The 20032-nt window shown below is 43.5% G+C and overlaps 1 protein-coding gene across 2 annotated transcripts in view; it reads right to left on the reverse strand.

Annotated features, from left to right (window-relative positions):
• Positions 1-20032, reverse strand: part of SCYL3 (SCY1 like pseudokinase 3) — a 39038-nt gene that overhangs the window by 6749 nt on the left and 12257 nt on the right. For both annotated transcript variants that reach the window (XM_043923058.1, XM_043923059.1), the window contains exons 3-10: positions 18621-18806; positions 16686-16799; positions 14289-14345; positions 13100-13202; positions 11778-11889; positions 9645-9722; positions 7329-7468; positions 6501-6685 (exon numbers count right to left, since the gene is read on the reverse strand). In XM_043923058.1, the coding sequence (XP_043778993.1) occupies positions 6501-6685; positions 7329-7468; positions 9645-9722; positions 11778-11889; positions 13100-13202; positions 14289-14345; positions 16686-16799; positions 18621-18806 (975 nt within the window). The remainder of the gene's footprint in view (positions 1-6500; positions 6686-7328; positions 7469-9644; positions 9723-11777; positions 11890-13099; positions 13203-14288; positions 14346-16685; positions 16800-18620; positions 18807-20032) is intronic.

Consider the following 20032-nt stretch of genomic DNA (forward strand, 5'->3'; position numbering starts at 1 on the left):
AAATGAAGGATAAAAATCATATGATCATCTCAATGAACACAAAGTATCTGACAAAATTCAACATCTATTTATGATAAAAACTCTCAACAAACTGGATATAGAGGAAACATACCTCAATATAATAAAGGCCATATACGACAAGCCTACACTTAACATTACACTGAAAAGCTGAAAGTCTTCCCTCTGACATGAGGAACAAGTCAAGGATGCCTCCTGTTGCCAACACAGTGTTGGAAAACCCTAGCCACGGCAATTAAGCAAGGGGGGTGGGGAGGTGAAGACATTTAAATCAGAAAATAAGAAGTATTGTAAAACTATATACAATATACAGAAATCTGTAGCATTTCTATACACTAATAATGGATTGTGAGAAAAAGAAAAAATAATCCCATTTACAGTTGCATCAAAGAATAAAATACATAGAAATAAATTTACCCAAGGACGTGGAAGACCTCTACACTGAAAACTACAGGATACTGATGAGAGACACTGAAGAAGACATAAATAAATGGAAAGATATTCTGTGTCATGGATTGGAAGAATTAGTATTGTTAATAAACTGCCCATAGTTCCCTAAGCAATCTACAGACCCAGTGCAATCCCTATCAAAATTCCAATGACATTATTCACAGAACTAGAATAAACAATCCTAAAATTTGTATGAAACCACAAAAGACTCTATAGCCAAAGCAACCTTCAGAAAGAAGAACAAAGCTGGAAGCCTCACGCTCCTTGATTTCAAACCATATTACAAAGCTACAGTAAGATAGTATAGTATTGGCATAAAACAGACACATAGGTCAGTGGAACAAAATAGCCTAGAAATAAACCTGTACATGTATGGTCAGTTAATTTATGATAAAAATAGCCAAGAATACACAATGCAGAAAGGACAGTCTATTCAATAAAGTGTTGAGAAAACTGGACAACTGTTTTATAACACATTAACTTAAAATGGATTAAGGACGTAAATGTAAGACCTGAAATAACAGAGCTTCTAGAAAAAAATACAGGCAGTAAGCTTTTTGACACCAGCCTTGGTGATGAGTTTTTGGATCTGACACCAAAAGCAAAGGTTACAAAATCCAAAACAGAAGTGGGACTATATCAAACTAAACAGCTTCTGCACAGCAAAGGAAACCATCAACAAAGAAAAAAGGTAATCTACTCAATGGGAGAAAATATGTGCAAATCATATATCTAATAAGGGGCTAATGTTCAAAATATACAAAAAAAAAAAAACTCATACAGCTCAAAGGCAGAGACAATTTGATTAAAAACTAAGTTGAAGATATGAATAGATGTTTTCCCACAGATGACATAAAGATGGTCATGAGGTATGGGAAAAGACGCTCAGCATCACTAAAGTCAGAGAAATACAAATCAAAACCACAATGAGATAGCACTGCATAGCTGTTAGAAAGACTATTATCAAGAAGACAAGAATCAAGGGAGGGCGAGGATGTGGAGCAAAGGGAACCCTTGTGTGCTGCTGGTGGGAATTTTCATAATGGGTACAGCCACTATGGCAAACAGTATAGAGATTCATCAGATTAAACATGGGATGACCATACCATCCAGTGATTCTACTTCTGGGTGTTTATTTGAGGAAAAACCTTACTAAAAAAGGCATATGCACTCCCATATTCACTGCTGGATTATTTACATCAAAGTATCTATTGATGAATGAATGGATAAAGAAAATGTAGTATGCACACAGGAACATTCAGCCATACAAAAAGAATAAAATCTTGCCAATTGCAACAACATGGATGGACCTGGAGGGCATTATGCTATGCGAAGAGGAATAAATGAGACACAGAAAGACAAATGCTCACTTATATGTGTGTGTGTGGTGGGGGAGGTGGGGTAGAGGACAAACAAAAAAAAAACAAGAACACAGATACAGAGAACAGATTAGTGGTTGCCAGGCGAAAGTGAGCAGGTAGAGAGGAAATAAAATGGGTCAAGAGGTATATACTACATTATGAAATAAAAAGGTCATGGAGATATAATGTACAGCATAGTGACTATAGGTTGTAATACTGTATTGCGTATTTCAAAGTCACAAAGGATATTTTTTAAAGTTTCATCATGAGAAATTTCATAACTGTATGGTGACACATGGTAACTAAGCTTATTGTGATCATCTGCAATATATGTATACACATATCAAATCATTTTCCTGTATTCCTGAAACTACATGTCCATAATGTACTTCAATTAAAAAAAAAAGATTTTAAATGTTAATTTTCCGTATCTGTACTCAGCTCAATGCAGCAGAACTGTAACAAACAGTTCATGGACAGGCAATGTTCTTCAGGGCACACTTGAAACACTCATCTTGGTCACTAAGAGCTGTGTCCTTCACCTCTTAGCTTAATACACAAGAACAGGACTGAAAACTTTCTTTATATCTGATGCATATAACACCTATCCCAAACTGAGCCAATTATGGTCTCTTTCCCAGTAATAAAAACTGGAATTTAGAGAAACTGGTTATCTCTGGTTTGCTTAAAAGGTGGACAGTAAACTTGGAAACTACGGGGCAACTACGCTTGGCCACGTGTATACCAAATAACAAAAGCTGGTCTTCAAAAGTGAAACGTGAATGGATGTAAAGAGAAAGGAAAGAAATGAAGACCATACGGCTGAGTCCCAGCTGCACTTGATTTCCCTCTTAGGTAGACTGACATCCTTTGATTAAAGTCTCTCTTTTGGGCTTTAGCCCATTTAAGTGGGTTTCAGTTACTTGCAACCAGAAGAACTTTGATTAAGACATTCACATGGAACTATCAGGAGAGGTTTTGCTCTGAATTGCCAAACACGTATAGGAGAAAGACAGAGGCAAAGCGTCTGCAGCAGTCAGACACAAGGCCAGGATGACTGGACTGCCTGGTGGAGAGGGCATCACGGGTTCAGGAATCCTGGGTTCTGGTTCAGTCTCTGCTGGGAATTCTCAATATGACTTAGCCAATTAATCGTTTCATTTTTCTGGTCCAGTCTCCTCATTTACCCAAGATAAAGGTTTCCAACAGGACTCAATAAAGAAGTATCAGGTCCAATGCTAACAAACGAGGCACTGTCTCAAAACACAGCTGTACATGTAAACTAAATCATGGTTAGAACTGTCAGCTAATTATGGTAATCATAAGAAACCACCCAAGCCAAAAAACCAACAGTCATCCTCAAAACTCTCCCATCTAGTGAAAGACTGAGTCCTCCCCCAGCTACCCCTAACCACTGCCACCATGTTTTCCCCAGTCCTTGTCATCTCTTAGCAGGACTATTCTAATAATGTTCTCATTGAACCTCCTTGCTATAGTCCATCTTCCACACTGCCACCCACGTGAACATTAGAAATCAGCTAAGTTATTCCTCTATAGGGCAAGTAACTCCACTGAGAGTTTTCATTGCTTTTCACATGCTGATTATCTACTTGTTAACAGGCTGGTGCAAAAGTAATCACAGGTTTGCACTGTTGAACTTTTCCATTTGATACTGGAATATATTCTTAAATAAATGTGGTTATGTCACACATCATTTTGATGCACATTTCTTGCTTTATTTTTTTTTTGCTAATTATTATTACTTGTTGTTTATATGTATTTTAGACTATGGAAATGATGTTAGACACAAAAGCAAATTTGAGTGATTTTCTTATTTGAGTTCAAAACGGGTCAAGAAGCAAGAGACAACTCGCAACATCAACAAATGCATTTGGCCCAGGAACTGCTAAGAATGTACAGTGCAGTGGTGGTTCAAGAAGTTCTGTACAGGAGACGAGCCTTGACGATGAGGAGCACAGTGGCCAGCCATAGGAAGCGGACAACAATGAACTGAGAGCATCACTGAAGCTGATCCTCTTACAACTACACAAGAAGTTGCCCAAGAACTCAACGTCAATCAATCTACAGTCCTTTGGCATTTGAAGCAAATTGGAAAGGTGAAAAAGCTTGATAAGTGGGTGCCTCATGAGCTGACCGAAAATAAAAAAAATTGTCATTTTGAAGTGCTATCTTCTCTTATCCTATCCAACAACAATGAATCATTTCTCAATTGGACTGTGATGTGCAATGTAAAGTGTATTTTATAAGACAACCAGAGAAGACCAGCTTAGTGGCTGGACTGAGTAGAAGCTCCAAAACACTTCCCAAAGTCAAACTTACATCAAAAAAGGGTTCATGGTTACTGTTTGGTGGTCTGCTGCTAGCCTGACCCACTACAGCTTTCTGAATCCCAGCAAAAATCAAAATCTGAGAAGTATGCTCAGCAAACTGATAAGGTGCAATGAAAACTTCAACACCTGCAGCTGGCACCGGTCAACAGACTGGGCCCAATTCTCTGCAACAATGCTTAACCACACACACAATCAACGCTTCTAAAGCTGAATGAACTGGACCACAAAGTTTTGCCTCACCTGACCTCTCACCAATCGACTAGCATTCTTCAAGCACCTCGGCAACCTTTTTGCAGAGAAAACGTTTCCCCAACCAGCAGGACGCAGAAAATGCTTTCCAAGAGTTCACTGAATCCTGAAGCACAGATTTTTTTGCTACAGGAATTAACAAACTTATTTCTTACTGGCAAAAATGTGTTGACTGTAACAGTTCCTATTTTTATTAATATAGATGTGTTTGAGCCTAGTTACAATGATTTAAAATTCAGAGTCTGAAACCACTATTACTTTTCCAAAAACCTAATACTGATCTCAGCTCAGTGCGAATTCTGAGACCTATGACAGGACCTCTGTTTCAGAGTTAGATTGCTTCATTCCTCTTCTACATTCTCAGACACAAAACAGCTGCAGGTAGAGTAACAACTACTGCTACAGATGTAAACACAAAGTGCTATGCTAGAGTAACTAGGCTGTAAAGCCAGCCCCCAGTGAACCACACCCCCAGTATCCTTGGCCTTGTGGCCCACCCCACCGTGAACCTGGCCTGACTTATGTGACTCACTTCAATCAAGAGAATGTGACTGAAGAGATATGGTCAGTTCCCAATCTATGCCTTAGGAAGGCTGCTTGGGCTCTTGTGGTCACCTTGGACAGCCATGTAAGATGTCCACCAACCCTGCTAGGGAAATCATGTGGAGATGTCACATGGGGGAACAAGGGCCCTGAGATGTCCAGAGACTTTGTGGAGAGAGCCCCCCAGGAAGCCTGGCTTTTCCGCCCTCCCCTCCGAGGTGCCAAGGAGCTGTGTGTATGTGTTCTGGGCCCCAGATGACTGCTGCCTCCACTGACATGTGGAACAACAGAACCCCAAGCTGAGCTCAATGAATCCAAAGAATTATGAGAATTAATGAAGTGTCGTGGGACTTCCCCGGCGGTCCAGTGATTAAGAATCTGCTGTGCAATGCAGGGGACACAGGTTTGATCTCTGGTTGGAGAACTAAGATCGCACATGCCGTGGGGCAACCGAGTGCGCACCACAACCGCAGCGCCCTTGTGCTGCAACTGAGACCCAACGCAGCCAAATAAATCAGAAAGTAAATACATCAAATGACTGCCGTGTTAAGATACTACGTAGTATGGGGCTGTTTGCTACACAGATAACAAATATTCACTATCTCCCATCTTCTCACTTCTTGAAAGCAGGGAGTGTGTTACACACCTCTATGGCCCCAGTACTTAGGCACAAGAACTGGCCTAAAACCAGGCCTTATCATCTTTAAATAAATTAATCTCATAGAAAAACAGACAAAATCTTTCCAAACCTCATAGTGAGTTGAACAGTGTCTCCCCAAAATTCATGCCCACCCAGAACGTGACCTTAAATGAGGTCATACTGTGTTACAGTGGACCTTAAATCCAATCACCAGTGTCCTTATAAGAAGGCCATGTGCCAACAAAAGTAGAAACTGAAGTAACACAGCAACAAGCCAAGAAACGCCAAAGGGCTACCAGAAGCTGGGAGGAGGGCAAGGAAGGACTTTCCCTCAGCGCCTTCAGAGGGGGCCCGGCGGACACCCTGATTGGGGATTTCTGGCCTCCAGAATCACAAGAGAATAGATTTCTATTGTTTAAGCCACGCAGTTTGTGGCAATTTGTTCCGCCACAGGAAACCAATACAAAGCCGGAGGCCCAGAGTGGGCAGAGGTAACAGGAGCCCTGGTGGTGGATCAACAAGCTAAAAACCACGGACAGGAACCATGTCCTTTCCTCTCAGCTGTAATCTAATTATTTTATAGTAAGTTAATTATGACACGTGCAGTTTCTCTTCACAGAGCATCCCACAAACGAATCTTGTTAGTTTTCCTCCAAAGAATTAGCAAGCAGAATCACAGGTTTCCGGTTATGAAGAAGTGAAGACTAAATATGCCGGTTTCACTGCTTTGCCTGGGTGACTGGCCTGGAAATGTAGTTTGTGTGTCCGCCCTTGGGTTCCAGGAGGCTTTCACACTGAAACGCTGTCTCAGGCCTTCTCAGCTCTTCCCAAATGCCCCCAGCCCCCTTCCTTCCAGGCCGCCTCCCGGATGACCGGCGCCCGGCCTACCTGGGGCAGGACGACCGTCTTCAGCTGCTCCTGCGTGAAGTGCCCGGCGTAGGCCTCCAGGTGGGACAGCAGCACCACCCGCACGTGCTCCTCGTGCACCTCGAACAGCCGCAGCAGCACCGGGATCACCCGCGCCCGGAACAGGGCTGGCGAGAGCAGGCGGGGCGTTTCTCCCTGCGTGTCGTCTTCCCCCAGGTCAGACAGGGAGAAAATCATCATTTCAGTGAAAGGAGCAGGAAGCCTAGTGCAAGCTGAGCCTGGAACTTCTCACAATCCTAAGAACTCTTCGAAATTCTCATGTCCCAAACCAAAGGCAAGTGCTTCTTTGACCCCATATTACTCCAGGCTTAACTGTCTTAAGTATACTCCACCTTGTAGGAGTGTTTCTGAAGCACTCTTATCATACCTAATGTACTGCAAAGAAACCTTATGTGTTAATATAATTCTGAGTGGATAGCTCTCTGTATGAATACATTCATGTCTAATCAAGGAGAAATTTCATATACTGGATTCAACTGATATTATTGTTTCAGTTTTTCCTGCAAAGCCAGGAAGTGTTAAATGCTACAACAGGAGCTGGTCCTCTTTTCCGAGCAGTTAAGGAAGGTCCTTCAACAGAGATAGGCATCAGAACCATTTGGGGACCTTTGAAAATATGTATTCACCTGTCCTCGCTCTGTCCCAGACCTAGGGGGCCAGGCACAGACAAATTTAGAAAAAGCTCCCCAGGTCATTCAGATCACCACACAGTAAGCGCACACTGTTTAAATGGGGACGAATAATTCCCAAACTCTGTAATTAACAAGAACACTTTGGGAAAAAATTCACCTTTTTTAGGGCCGAGGAGATAAGGAAGAAAACTCTTAACAGCTACTGGCTCTGCAAACACCAGCTGGTTAAGCAGAAGAGGCACCAACCGTGAGGCTATTAATTCCTCTGACAGGCAGCTGACTCTGTCCAGCAGGAATCTAGAGGCAAAGAAGGAACACCTGGGACACTGCAGCAGCTTTTTGCAGCCTTAGCCCACATCATCGAAGTGATGCATCTGAAATGTGGCTAGGGGACCTGAACAGGTTCCCAGATATTTAAGAAAAACACAGAAGGTGTGAGACAATGCCAGCTAATCAGTACATATACAACCTCCAATCCAAGCTAGGAAAGTTTTTTCAACAAACTGCCCCTCACTAATAATAGCAAGAGTGTCCTCTTTCCCCCCTAATAAGCCAGAGTCTTTTTAGTCAATAAAAGGTACTTTCTCAAATTTAAAACACATGTGTGTGCTTAGTCTCTCAGTCATTGTGACCCCATGGACTGTAGCCCACCAGGCTCCTCAGTTCATGGAATTCTCCAGGCAAGAATACTGGAGTGGGTTGCCATTTCCTTCTCCAGGGGATCTTCCCCATCCAGGGATTGAACCCGAGTCTCCAGCATTGCAGGCAGATTCTTTACTGTCTGAGCCACCAAGGAAGCCCATTTTAAAACACATAGGATATTACATTACTTAAAGTTTCTATGGTAAACAAAGCACTGGCTTTTGTTAGAAGAAGCTAAGTACAAGCACTTTAAGAAATACACAGACTTCAGGTATTAACAGTAATAACGTGCCACCATACAATCACCCTAAGCAAGTATCTTGTCTCCTACCTAATCAGGAAATGGACCGTACCAAGCATTACCTCCTTCAAGCCCCTCAGCCACCATCCACAAACAGGTCCATGGCCAGAAAAATTCCCACCTCTTTTCCAGGTATCAAGGATGTAAGGGATTCCTCTTATTTAAGGCCATCCTCACAGGGGCACTGCCCCAACATTCCCTTCTGCCACAGGCCAACAGCGCCCCAGCACAGGCTGGGCTTCAGTTCCTCTCTCACTCCCCCACCAGCTCCATTCTGTGAGTCCAAAGACATGCTCCCATCTTTTCCAGCCTTAAAAACAGCTGTACTTGACTCCCTTAGCAACTCAGTAGCAATTCCATGTTCCTCTCCTCCAAGCTTTTCAGGAGGTTTTACCCAAAGTCCATGTTTTCACCTTCTGCTCACATCTCAATTCACAGCAGTTTGATTCTCTCTGCTGAAACAGCTTTTTCTAAGACAAGGTTACAAAAGCTCTCTTGATGGCAAAGCGATTCCTATCTTTCTCAAAATCTCTACCGTTTGGCATACCAGCCCTCCTGTTCTCTGAATCTCCCCTAACCACTGCTTCTGCCTCACTTGTCAGCCACTCCCTCCCCATCAGCCCCCTGACAAGCTGGGTGCCCCAAGTCCTTTTCATGCTACCCACTTTCTCCGGGAAAATGTCAATGACTACAGGCTAATGAACCTTAATATTCACCTCCAGTTAATCCTCATCAGACCTCTCTCCTGAGATGCAGACCCATCTACCCAAAGGCCCATGTCCATCTTTACCTGGAGGCCCACAGCCACTTCCAACCAACAAAGACACCAGATTCTACATCTTCCCTCCAGTATTTTCCAACTCATTTAGTGATAATCACTAAGGCTTGCCAGGTTTTATGTTTTAATATTTCTTGTCTGTGTCTTCACCGTACCATCGCTGCCCTTACCTGAGGCCTGCCGTGGTCTGCCAACCAACCCAAATCTTACATGAAGTAAAGCTGTGCCCCCTCCGTAGAAAACAAAGTAATCCACCCAAGGGGAGAGTCAGCCATCTCACAGCCTCTTTTCACTCCTTTGACAGTTTCAAGGCCTGAAGTCCACTGCTTACCAATAGCATCAATACTCCCCTCGGCAACATCTGAGGGTGCCTGCTCACCCCCTCCAGCAGGACTCAAGTGGTCGTCACTCCACACACAAGACCTACTGCGTTTCGCCTCTGTGCACTGGTTCACATTGCCTCTTCGCCCAGAATAGCTTTTCTCTAACCTCCTCCTCCCTGCCCCATCCTCTGTGTTCTCAGGACACCGCCCTTAAGCTCCACTACTGTCTAAGGCTTATCAGTCTATATCTGTTTCCTTCACCAGAACTATATATCCCAGGGTCTAGCAGAGAGCCTGACATAGAGGAAATGTCACTAAATTCTGTGTAAGAAACCCAATGATAGACTCATCTTCTCTAGGACACCTAAAGTGATTACATGCACTTAATCTAAGTTACTGAATTTTAAGGCCCGAATTTTCTGAACTTACTTGAAAAATTCAGTTTTTTCCTCTTCACTCTTCAATGTTAAACTTTTCAAAAAATTCACAACTTCTAGAAAATCATTCCTAAATCCCAAAAAGGAAAAAAAAAATGCAGGACAACAGATTAAAGAAGGCACATTAAATATCAAAGCCATAACCACAGACCACACGATAATACTACTCAACAAAGACACATCTCCCTTGACCATGTGGAAGATTCTACTATAACTAAGTAGCTTAGAAGACAAGTGCTATAGGACAAGCCCATAGGGAATTTAATATTTTAAGAATATCAAAGAGATCTGTGAAGAGGATACATGCTTAACCACACACATGTGTGCATACACAAACGTGAACAAATGCTGTGGTTTTAATAAAATCATCATAATCATCCAAACATTTTGTTGTAATAGGATGTGGTTACATGAAATGTCCTGGGAGAAATGCTTTTACCATTACAGAACAGTTGCTGATTCTCAAGTCTCCTCTGGGGAAGTAGTAACTATTAAAGAGGGTTGCAGAAAGAGGCATTTCTGGTACAAGTCACAGGGGTCTTCTCATTTCGCCTGTTTTAAGTTGTCTGGTCACTTTCCCAGCCAGGCAGTGAAGAGAGTGACAGGAGTGAGCGGTTTCCTGCAGAGCCTCCAGAGAGTCCCAAAGCCAGCTCAGCTCCAAGCAAACGTGGCCCCTGGCAGAGAGGCTTCAGCAGCAGCCAGCAGCCCCCACCAGCAGGGCTGACCTCCTCTCCTGGGCCTCCACACCTCACCTTTGCACTGTTTCCCTCTGGCTTGGCAGAAAGAGCACAAATGCCTTGACCAGAGTGTAAAATCTGACGGCTCGGCTGCCTGGGCAGGAGCTTCGGCCCTGCCTCCTCCCCCTGCCTGTGGCTGGGCTTTCCCCTCAGGGGCAACAATCCCCTCCTGTGTAACAATTTATGAAAGAAGGAGCCGGTGTGTGGCTCTGCCTTCCCTCTCCTGTTTTGTTTTGTTTTTTAATTGAAGGATAATTCAACTCTACAATGTTGTGTTGGTTTCTGCCAAACATCAACATGAATCAGCCATAGGTATACCTATGTCCCCTTCCTCTCCCCTCCGTTTCATCCACAATTCGTACTAAAGAACTCCTACCCCACACAGTGATGAGAGAATCTATTTACTGTAAAGGATTCTTCTCCGCAGAGAGTGTATCAGTCTGAAACATCCCCCTCAAAAACACATGGAGATACCTTGCTTAAAGGACTCATAATGGGAAAGGTTTGAATAGCTCTTTTGGAATATAAGTAACAAAGCCCATGTAACCACAAGGAAAATACCCCCTCTGCTGTGTTTAATGATATATCCTCATCCTATCTTAGAGGAAATTTTCCCCCTCCAGGGATAATATCAGCTCTCCCTTCACTCTGATTTCTCTCAGGCTTTCCGACTGCAAACACATAAGGATTTTTAGTTTCACAACTGACACGAGTTTGATTTTGCTAATAAAAGTTATGAATGAGGAGTTAATCTGTGCAGAAGTTCTGCAGATATGGAAATTTAAAAAACAAAGGACACATAATTAAAACTAACCTTGAAGAGAGGTTCAAAAATCTCTCTGAATCCAGCGACAGTATTGACAGCTATACTGTGCCCTCCCTCTAAATTGACTTCTTTGCTCTTCCATCACGAATTACTAAACAAAGAAAACAATCTTCTGCCTGCCTGAAGAAAAATAAGCTCATTTCCATGCCCATCCCCCACCAACAAGTAAAATTCAACAATAATAGACTCGTATAAATAATACAATGTCAGCAAAACAGAGAGGCTGTGTTAACATTAAGTTCCTCAATTAACTTCTCCAACTCTACACCACTGGACACAGCCTAGCTTCTTCACGTTCACAGACGTCCTAAGGAATCCAGCTGTAGTGTCTAGACCCAGGCGCTCACGGTGAAGGATTTCTAGAACTCCCTCTCTGTGAGAGGAACGTGAGAGGCAATTATCACTCCCCTTCTCCTTCCCACGTGGACGTGACTCTCCCCTAACACTGAGGCGCAGCAGCAGCAGCAGCGAAGGGCCTGCGTCGCTCGGCCCTCCGAAGCCCACGCGCAGTGCGGCCCACAGGGGCGGGCGGCGGCAGGCAGCGAGCGGGCGGGCGCCTCACCTGAAGAAGTCATGGCAGAGGAGGGTGCAGAGCGCCGGCCGGCACTGCGGGCTGGGACTCAGCAGGGCTGAGTGCAAGGTCTGCTGGAAGCTGGAGAGAATATCCGCTGAAACTGAAACCCAGAGCGAGTTAGTTCCCACTGCCTCCTCCCTCCTGTTAGGACCTCTGCAGCTGGAGGCTGAGGAGAGCATAAACCAACCTGGAAAAAGCCCAGACAGAGCCCTGGCTGCTGCTACAGCTCCCCGCCTGCCTGAAGTCAGACTCCTTGGCAGGTGGAGAAAATCCTCCTGCCAACACGTCCACCCCCCTGCTCCCCGTGGAGGCCCCCACCTTTCCTGTCAGCTTAACTCAGCTCAGGCCTAGAGGAGGAAGCTTAGTAAGTGGCAGGTTTGAGGGCCTTTTCAATCAAGTCTCCTAACCCTCAAAACAGGAAGTTATTTAAGGACTGTATTTTCTCTCAAGGATGGTACATAATTGCCACCATGCCAGACACAGTGAAGAGCAGTGAGTTCATCACCCACACAGGATGTCCCAGGGCTTAATTCTCAAATGTTCAGGCTCAGACAGCTCAGAGCTGCTGGCTGAATGGTGCTTGTAACTTCAGAGGACGGAATGAACCAGGCAGAACAAACTGTGTTAGAACTGCACAAAGTTGCAGCAATATGAGCTACAGGCTGGTAAAGGGGCTGAATGTATACAGACCCCAGTACACGCAAAGGATGGACATCTGAAGGCCTGGAGCGGCTGGAGGAGAGTGAAGCGGGCTGTCAGACATGCCGCCAGAGAACTCAGAGGAGAACTATGTGCTCACTAGCCTGGGCTTTAAGGGCCAACCAAAGAAAAAAGTAATGAGTAAATGAAATCATGACCAAAAAAAAAAAAAAAAAAATCGAAAGGACTTTGAAAGAATCAAGATAAAGAAATGTTAATCTTAATTTAGAAATTAATTTTAAAAAACTCTGAATCTTATCCTCAGATCATTACATACACATCAATAGCACCATTCATTTATTTATAGGCTGGTTTGATAAGGAATAGTCTTTAGACCATACATACAGTACCAATCAATAAGATCATAATATAAGATACCCAAAGCCATAGTTCCAAGTACTCCCTACTTAAAATTCTTTTAACTATGCAAAGTAAAGAAACCCAAAGCTTCTGCCCTCACTGCTATTACGATCTGCCCTGCACAAAGTTACCTGGTAAGCAACAGTTCCTTACTACGATCAAACACCACAGTCCTTTGAATTCACACAGAACAGGCCGTGGATGGCTGTCCCACTAATTCTGTGGATGCAGATAGCACAAGTCCAACTCACCCTGTTCACTTAAGACTGTGAGCAAACTTTCCACCAGTGTCCCAAAAGAATAGGCATCCCGGGCGTGTCCATGGGACGCTGGTAGAGTCGTGAATTCTGGAGACTAAAAGCAGTAAAGATCATTACAACCAGAGGATCTGCTTTAGAAACCATTCCTAATCTTCTCTGAAGCACTTTCTCCCATTTTTCCATTTAGTGTATCCAAAGTTAACTACACAGTATCACACACAAATTTATAAGCTCTTACAATGATTAGTGAATAGACTTTATCAGAGATATTATTAATATTAAATAAGGACGGGGGAAAGGCCATAATATACGTTTGTGGCTTTCAGAAATATTTCTGACTACAAACTGGAATAAAAAAATTATCATCAGCATTATATGCACATATATGTGTAAGTACATAACAAAAACAAACGTTTCATAAAACAGTTCTTAGTCTTGCTCCCCAAGATGTCCCGTGATACTTTCTATTTTATTCCCTATTTTTCTCCCTTAAAATGCCAGTCAAGACCCCTAAATTGATTCAAAACCTACAAATCGTTGGTTTGAAAGATGCTAGTATATACACATAGTACTGCTTGAATAAACCTGAGTTTATTTCAAGTCTTAGGTTTATACTTAAGTTTACTGTTGGGTTTGTGTTTCCTGCACAGCACACTAAATATGTCTTTGGGGATTAAAGTCTACAGTGGTTAAGGGCAAATTTAGAAAGAACAAGTGCTTTTGAATTTATTGTTAAATATTATCTTTCTTTACCAGCACCATAACATTAATAATCACTCTTCCTCACAACTTGGAATCCCAACTAATGGCAGATCGGCCGAGGACCAGCTTGGGGGAAGCACAGGAAAGGGCTGCGCTCTCGTTTCCTAAACTCTCACGGCTTCCACGAAGGTACAAAGGCTTACCGTGAAATGGCTAAGACGCCCCCACCCTGCTCACACCGAGGTACCGCCTATCTTTCAGCACTATCACAGGTGTCTACATGACCAAAATGTAAGCTGAGTTTCAAGAAAAAAGGCTCTCTGCTGTGATGACATGATCAGTCTCAGAAGCCTTCAAGGCCACAGGAATTAGGAAGTGTCTATGACTTAGCAAAGAGGTGGGCAGAGGAAAGGTTTTTGTTTTGCTTTAAGTTTCATACTCAAGAAGCCTTCATGACATCTTTAGTGTATCATCTTACCATCTCTTCAGGAGGAATAGATGCTGGGTCTCTTACTGACCGAATACTCCTCAGAAACTAAGAGAAATAAATTAAGGAAAGTAATTTGAGCATATGTTTGGTGAACCAATCTCTTACATCAAGTTACAAAAGCAAAGAGCAATCAACAGCAATGAAACCTTCAAACCAATGCTACAGGCTAAATACATAAATTAAAAATCTTCATCACTGAAAAATGTAGATATAGTGCCTGATATGGCACAAGACTTAGTGGAAAATAAATATCAGTTTCCTTTCCTTTTCCTTTCAGCTGGTTTAACAGACACCCTCTGGTGTTCAGAGGCATCTCTATATCTGATTTGTTTATAAGGAAATTAGAAATACTTTTTTCTCATCCTGCATGAAATGAAAGTCGCTCAGTCATGTCCGACTGTTTGCGACCCCATGGATGATACAGTCCATGGAATTCTCCAGGCCAGAATACTGGAGTGGGTAGCTGTTCCCTTCTCCAGGGGATCTTCCCAACCCAGGGATCGAATCCAGGTCTCCCATATTGCTGGCAGATTCTTTACCAGCTGAGCCACCAGGGAAGACCCTCATCCTACGGAGATATTAACTTATAAATAAAAGACTTCTCTAGCATAGGACAAATCTATCGTTAATTTGTTCTCTGAATCAAGTCAGTCATAAGTTGGTTGCCACATGAGATGTGAGGACCTTATATACTAGAGAGACAGAGCCAGCATCTACAGAACACCATTCAACTACTGACTCATCAAAGATTATTTCTCAAGAGCTTGTCTGTTCCAAACGCCATCTAGGGCACCAGGAATACATGTTGAATGCAATAAATCCCCGTCCCCGGCCAGGAACTCACGACCTAAAATGTAAACTAAGAACTTTCATAACCTGTGCGGGCTGAGCACCTGGGAAGCCCAGGAGGAGCCCAGGTGTTGGGCAGGGGACACCTCGGGGAGGGCTTCACAAAGAGGAGACGTAGCCTGATCTAGACTTCGGCGAGACATCTGCCTCATCTTACATTCTGCAGAGTCCAGGGGAAGAAAGGCGACAGAACAGCACACAAGGGAAAAAGGGGGTGAAGGAGGAGAACCCCGCCGGGCGGCATGGAACAGGAGTGGAGCTCAATAACCGAGTGGACCTGGAGCTGAAGGCAGGCTGGGGAGGAGCTGGGGAAGGGTCTGGGGGCCGTGGAACAGCATCTGGGGTACACCCCACAGAGGGAATTAGGCTGTTATACTGACAGCTGGAAGCTGACGTCTGAGAAGAAAGGGATCAACAGGGACAGAAATAACAGAGGAAATGCCTTCATGGTGGAAGGAGCATTTGAGCTGAGCCAGAGCCCCTGAAGGTACACATGCAACAAGGCCCCCGTGAGACCTGCACACAACGGAACAGGGGGAGTGAGGTGGAGCCAGGAAGTCAGGGAGCCCCCTCATCAGTAAGGAAACCATGGGTGTGTGTGTGTGTGAGTGTGTGTGTGAGTAAGAGACCTGGTGTGTGTGTGTGTGTGTCCTGCACACAAGGGAACAGGGGAAGTGAGGTGGAGCCAGTGTGTGTGTGTGTGTGTGTGTGTGTGTGTGACCTGCACACAAGGGAACAGGGGAAGTGAGGTGGAGCCAGTGTGTGTGTGTGTGTGTGTGTGTGTGTGTGACCTGCACACAAGGGAACAGGGGAAGTGAGGTGGAGCCAGGAAGTCAGGGAGCCCCCTCATCAGTAAGGAAACCATGGGGGGGGGGGTGTGGGTGTGGGTGTGTTTTAAGGCTAAGTCTAGTGGCAACATGCAAAATTATGGAAATAAGAAACAAAACAGAGAACAGTAAGACTGCTCAACTCAGGAGGGGACTTTGTAGACCTCTGTCAGACAAAATTACAAGACGGAGCACAGGCAGCAATACTGTAGCCCACGAGGAGTTACGATGCACAGTCCCTGACACCAGCTCTTAGGACATAATGTATGACTCTGGAAAACACGAACAAGTGCTCAGTGAACATGTCTAATGTGCCTTGTAGGTGTCAGGCCCTATTCTAGGTGGATAGATAAAGATACATACACAACACTATCACCCTCAAGAAGCTCAGCCACTGGTAAAGAAGGGAGACACATGGAGGCAATTCAACATTAAACACTCAGTGGTAAAACGAAGTGCAGGTTACTACAGGAGCACAGAGGGTGGGCATTTAATGGAAAATTTGACCAAGACACGTTACCTCTTCCAGTCTCAAGACACCTTTGCTAAGAATAGATGATGCCTAGCCCCTCGGGACAGTAAAATCCTACAACCCTGTGAATGTGAGTATTGACAAAAAAAGTCACGTCTCCAAACCTCAACTCACACTACCGCACACCAAAATGCTACCAGACTCTGGGTGACACGGAGGGCCTGGCACCTGGCTTACCTCTGGGGTGGCCTGAGGAACCCTGCAGACTGTTTCCATTCCTCCCAGCTTCCAGTGCCCATCTTCGCTCACAAACACAGACGATATGCAGACATTGTTGTGTGTGAGGTGTCCCTGGGGAAAAAAACAGGAAGAAGATTGCCATTCCCATTTTCTGAGTAGAAGTTTTAGAAAACTAAGAACTCATCACCAAAAAAAAAAAAAAGGGAGAATTATGGCAATCTTCCTACTTGTGGCATAATAAATGGAACTACAACTTTAAGAAATGACAAATTCAATGAGCCAGCTTAAGCATTATGAGGTTAGGAAAAAATGAAAAACACAATGGAAAGGCTTATCTCCTCCTGCCCAGGGAGGCAGGTTAATAAAGACACGAAAGCCACCGCACAGACACTGTACATCCCCATCTCCATCAGAGTCAGGAGATACAAGTGTCCTTATAGGTAAATTTACAAGTCTTTCCAGCCTACATCGTATGCCTCAAACGCCTTTAAAGGAAAAATTTATCTTTGCTCCCATAAGGTTATTGTATTAATTTTCTCCTCTAAATTCTTTCTCACCTACATTCTACCACGAACCCAGATCCACTTCACCTGAAATCTTGTCAGTAGGCATTAAAAAAATTCTGCCTGAAGAAGAGGAAAATGGAATGATAAGGACCATCAGAAATATCCCACAGACCACAGAAGAGCCAAATTTAAAACTATATAAAAAAATAGTACAGTCAAATAAATGAGGGAAGAAGAAAAGGAGAACGGGGATGATGTATGTTTTTTTTTCTCAAACCAGAAAGTATTCCAGTAGATAAGTGCATTTTAAATATTCTACCCATCAGATCCAATATGTACACATTTTACATATAAAACACTCCAAGGTATGTATATATTTTTTTAAAGGAAAGCTTAGAATAGTATTAGGGTGTGCTTCTGCTTGAGAAAAAGGTGAATAAACACATATATTTGCTTAAGACACACGAAGAGCACCTGTGGCCTAGCACACTGATCACCGAGGTTGTCTATGGCAAGAAGCAGGGCCCTGGCTTCAAGGACAGGGACTTGTTTCCTGTCTGCACTCTCATACTATTCAAACTTTTTACCGCATTCAAACATTCTTCCAACAGAGAAACTATTCCACCACAGTGCAGCATTAATAATTCTACTTATGTGTATCTTAGAAATACTTTTAAGAGACAGTAAATTCAAAGTGATTTGGAGAGTCTATCTCCCATTAACAGAAAAAATTTTTTAAAAACACATTGAGATGAGGCAAATGCAAGTGCTTCTAACCTGTAACTGGTGTTTTTTAATCTTGGGAGGCTGCCATAGGCCTTTATACTTCAGAATGTGAATCCCAGTAAGAAACTAGTAGTTCAATAATACTGTTAAGAAACAGACCACAAGTAAACAATACCACTTTATCCCCATTAATAGCAAATACTGCCGTGGTATTAAGGGGCTGCCTCTCTTTGGCACCACCTACTTCAATGGGAAAGGGTGTGTAAAACTCTGCCTCTTTCTAAGAAATGATCATTTCTTTCGTTAAAAGAAAAAAAAAAATTCCTGAAAACAAACAGAAACATGGTCCACACCAGCACTGATGTTACTAAACTTTTATCTCATCCTAATAACAAATACCAGCTGTAGATAATTTTCGGTAAAGACTTATCCAAAACTAGAGACAGACTATATAGTAAACTGAAATAAAGTTCTATAAATAACTACCCAGGGACAAAGAACTTGTTGCCTGCTCCACAAACCGCTTGTCTGTCTATAGCATCTCATGTGCTGTTTTCCCTCAGGAAGCTTTCTGATGAGAATAGTAACTTACGATTTCCATAGATACCCAAACTCACAAGCACTGCCCCATACATCGGCCTCCATCTCCCACTCCGGGTCTACAGGAAAGGCTGTGAGGCAGACTGCCCAGGTTACTTACTCGGTCATGAAGGAAGATAAGAGCCAGCAATATGTCATAGATCCCAGCACAGACCTCCGCAGGAGACAGTGTTTCCAAAACCACTTCCAGAGGCTGCACTCGCTCAGTGACGAGATGAATGCCGTCTGCTTCCACAGTGCAAGACAAAAACCTTAGCAAGCACGGGTGACGAAGGGTCTTCAGGTGCTTTAAAAATACAAACAGAAAAGTCGGTAAAGTTAATGACTCAAAACAAGATGAATTATAGACTCATATATATTGTAATCAATTCAGAAAATGTATACTTAGGTCTTCTCCAGTCTCTTACCTCCCCCACCTAACCCCCCAAGTTTCAAATAAGGCAAAGAAAAATCCATGACGTGTTCTGACAGTGTTCACTTTACCGGCATTTATATTACTCTACAGAGACTTTCACTTCCATGAGTGTAAGCCCCCAAGAGCCCAGATTTCCAATGATTATTGCTATAAACTCTGAACGAAGCACCGAAAACAACGCCTGGGAACTCTGAAAAGTAAACGAGAGCATGTAGACTGTGGCGGGCAGTCACCCATGGGGTGAGTTTCCCGGTTGGGGGTGCCCCTTCTCACAGCTGTGCACTGAAGGCAGGCCCCCGCGCGGAGCAGTGCAGCGAAGGCGGCTCAGACTCCAGTGGAAACTCTGCCATCTCTGCGGCCAGGAGAACCGGAGCAGGTTCGGGCATGAGGAAGCTGTCCCCGAGGAGAGAGAGCCGAGGGGGGGAGAAGAGGCCCCAGTTACCTGTGTACCCACCAGGTCTCAGACGAACCCCGGAACCAAACACGCACAGGACAGACCCAAATTAGCACAGCAAAGGTGTGAAAAATGAACTAAGGTTTGAACTACCATGCACAGGAAGGGTGAGAGGAGAGTAGTTAAAAAAAAAAAGGGAAGCTTGAACCCAAGGGAATTGACCATCTGCAAACGAAAAACATCAGCAGTCTCCAGAGAATTATAGCAGAACCAAGAGTCTATGCAACAGGGCATTCAAAACGTCCAGGACGCAATCCAAAATCTCTCAGAAGATAAAGAATCATGAAAATGTGAAAAAACAGCCAACAAATAGCAACCCCAAGATGGACCAGACACCAGATACTAGAAATTATCAGAAGGAAACTGAAGCAGCTATCACCACCATTCCCCCCGGAGATAAAGGAAACAGTTATAAAATAAGTAGAAAGACAGAAGCTCTCAGAAGAGAAATGAATGTTACACAAAAGAATTAAATGGAAATTTTATAAATTAAAATATTACAAATAAAAAAATACAATGGATGAACTTAATAACAGAATGATAATGACAGAGACAAGACTCAGTGAACCTAAAGTTGTTAACCAATCTAAAGAACAAAGACGAAAAAGTAAAAGAAAAGGTCAGAGCTTCAGAAACCTGGGTG

This window comes from Cervus elaphus, chromosome 14 (assembly GCF_910594005.1).
Source record: "Cervus elaphus chromosome 14, mCerEla1.1, whole genome shotgun sequence".
NCBI lineage: Eukaryota > Metazoa > Chordata > Mammalia > Artiodactyla > Cervidae > Cervus > Cervus elaphus.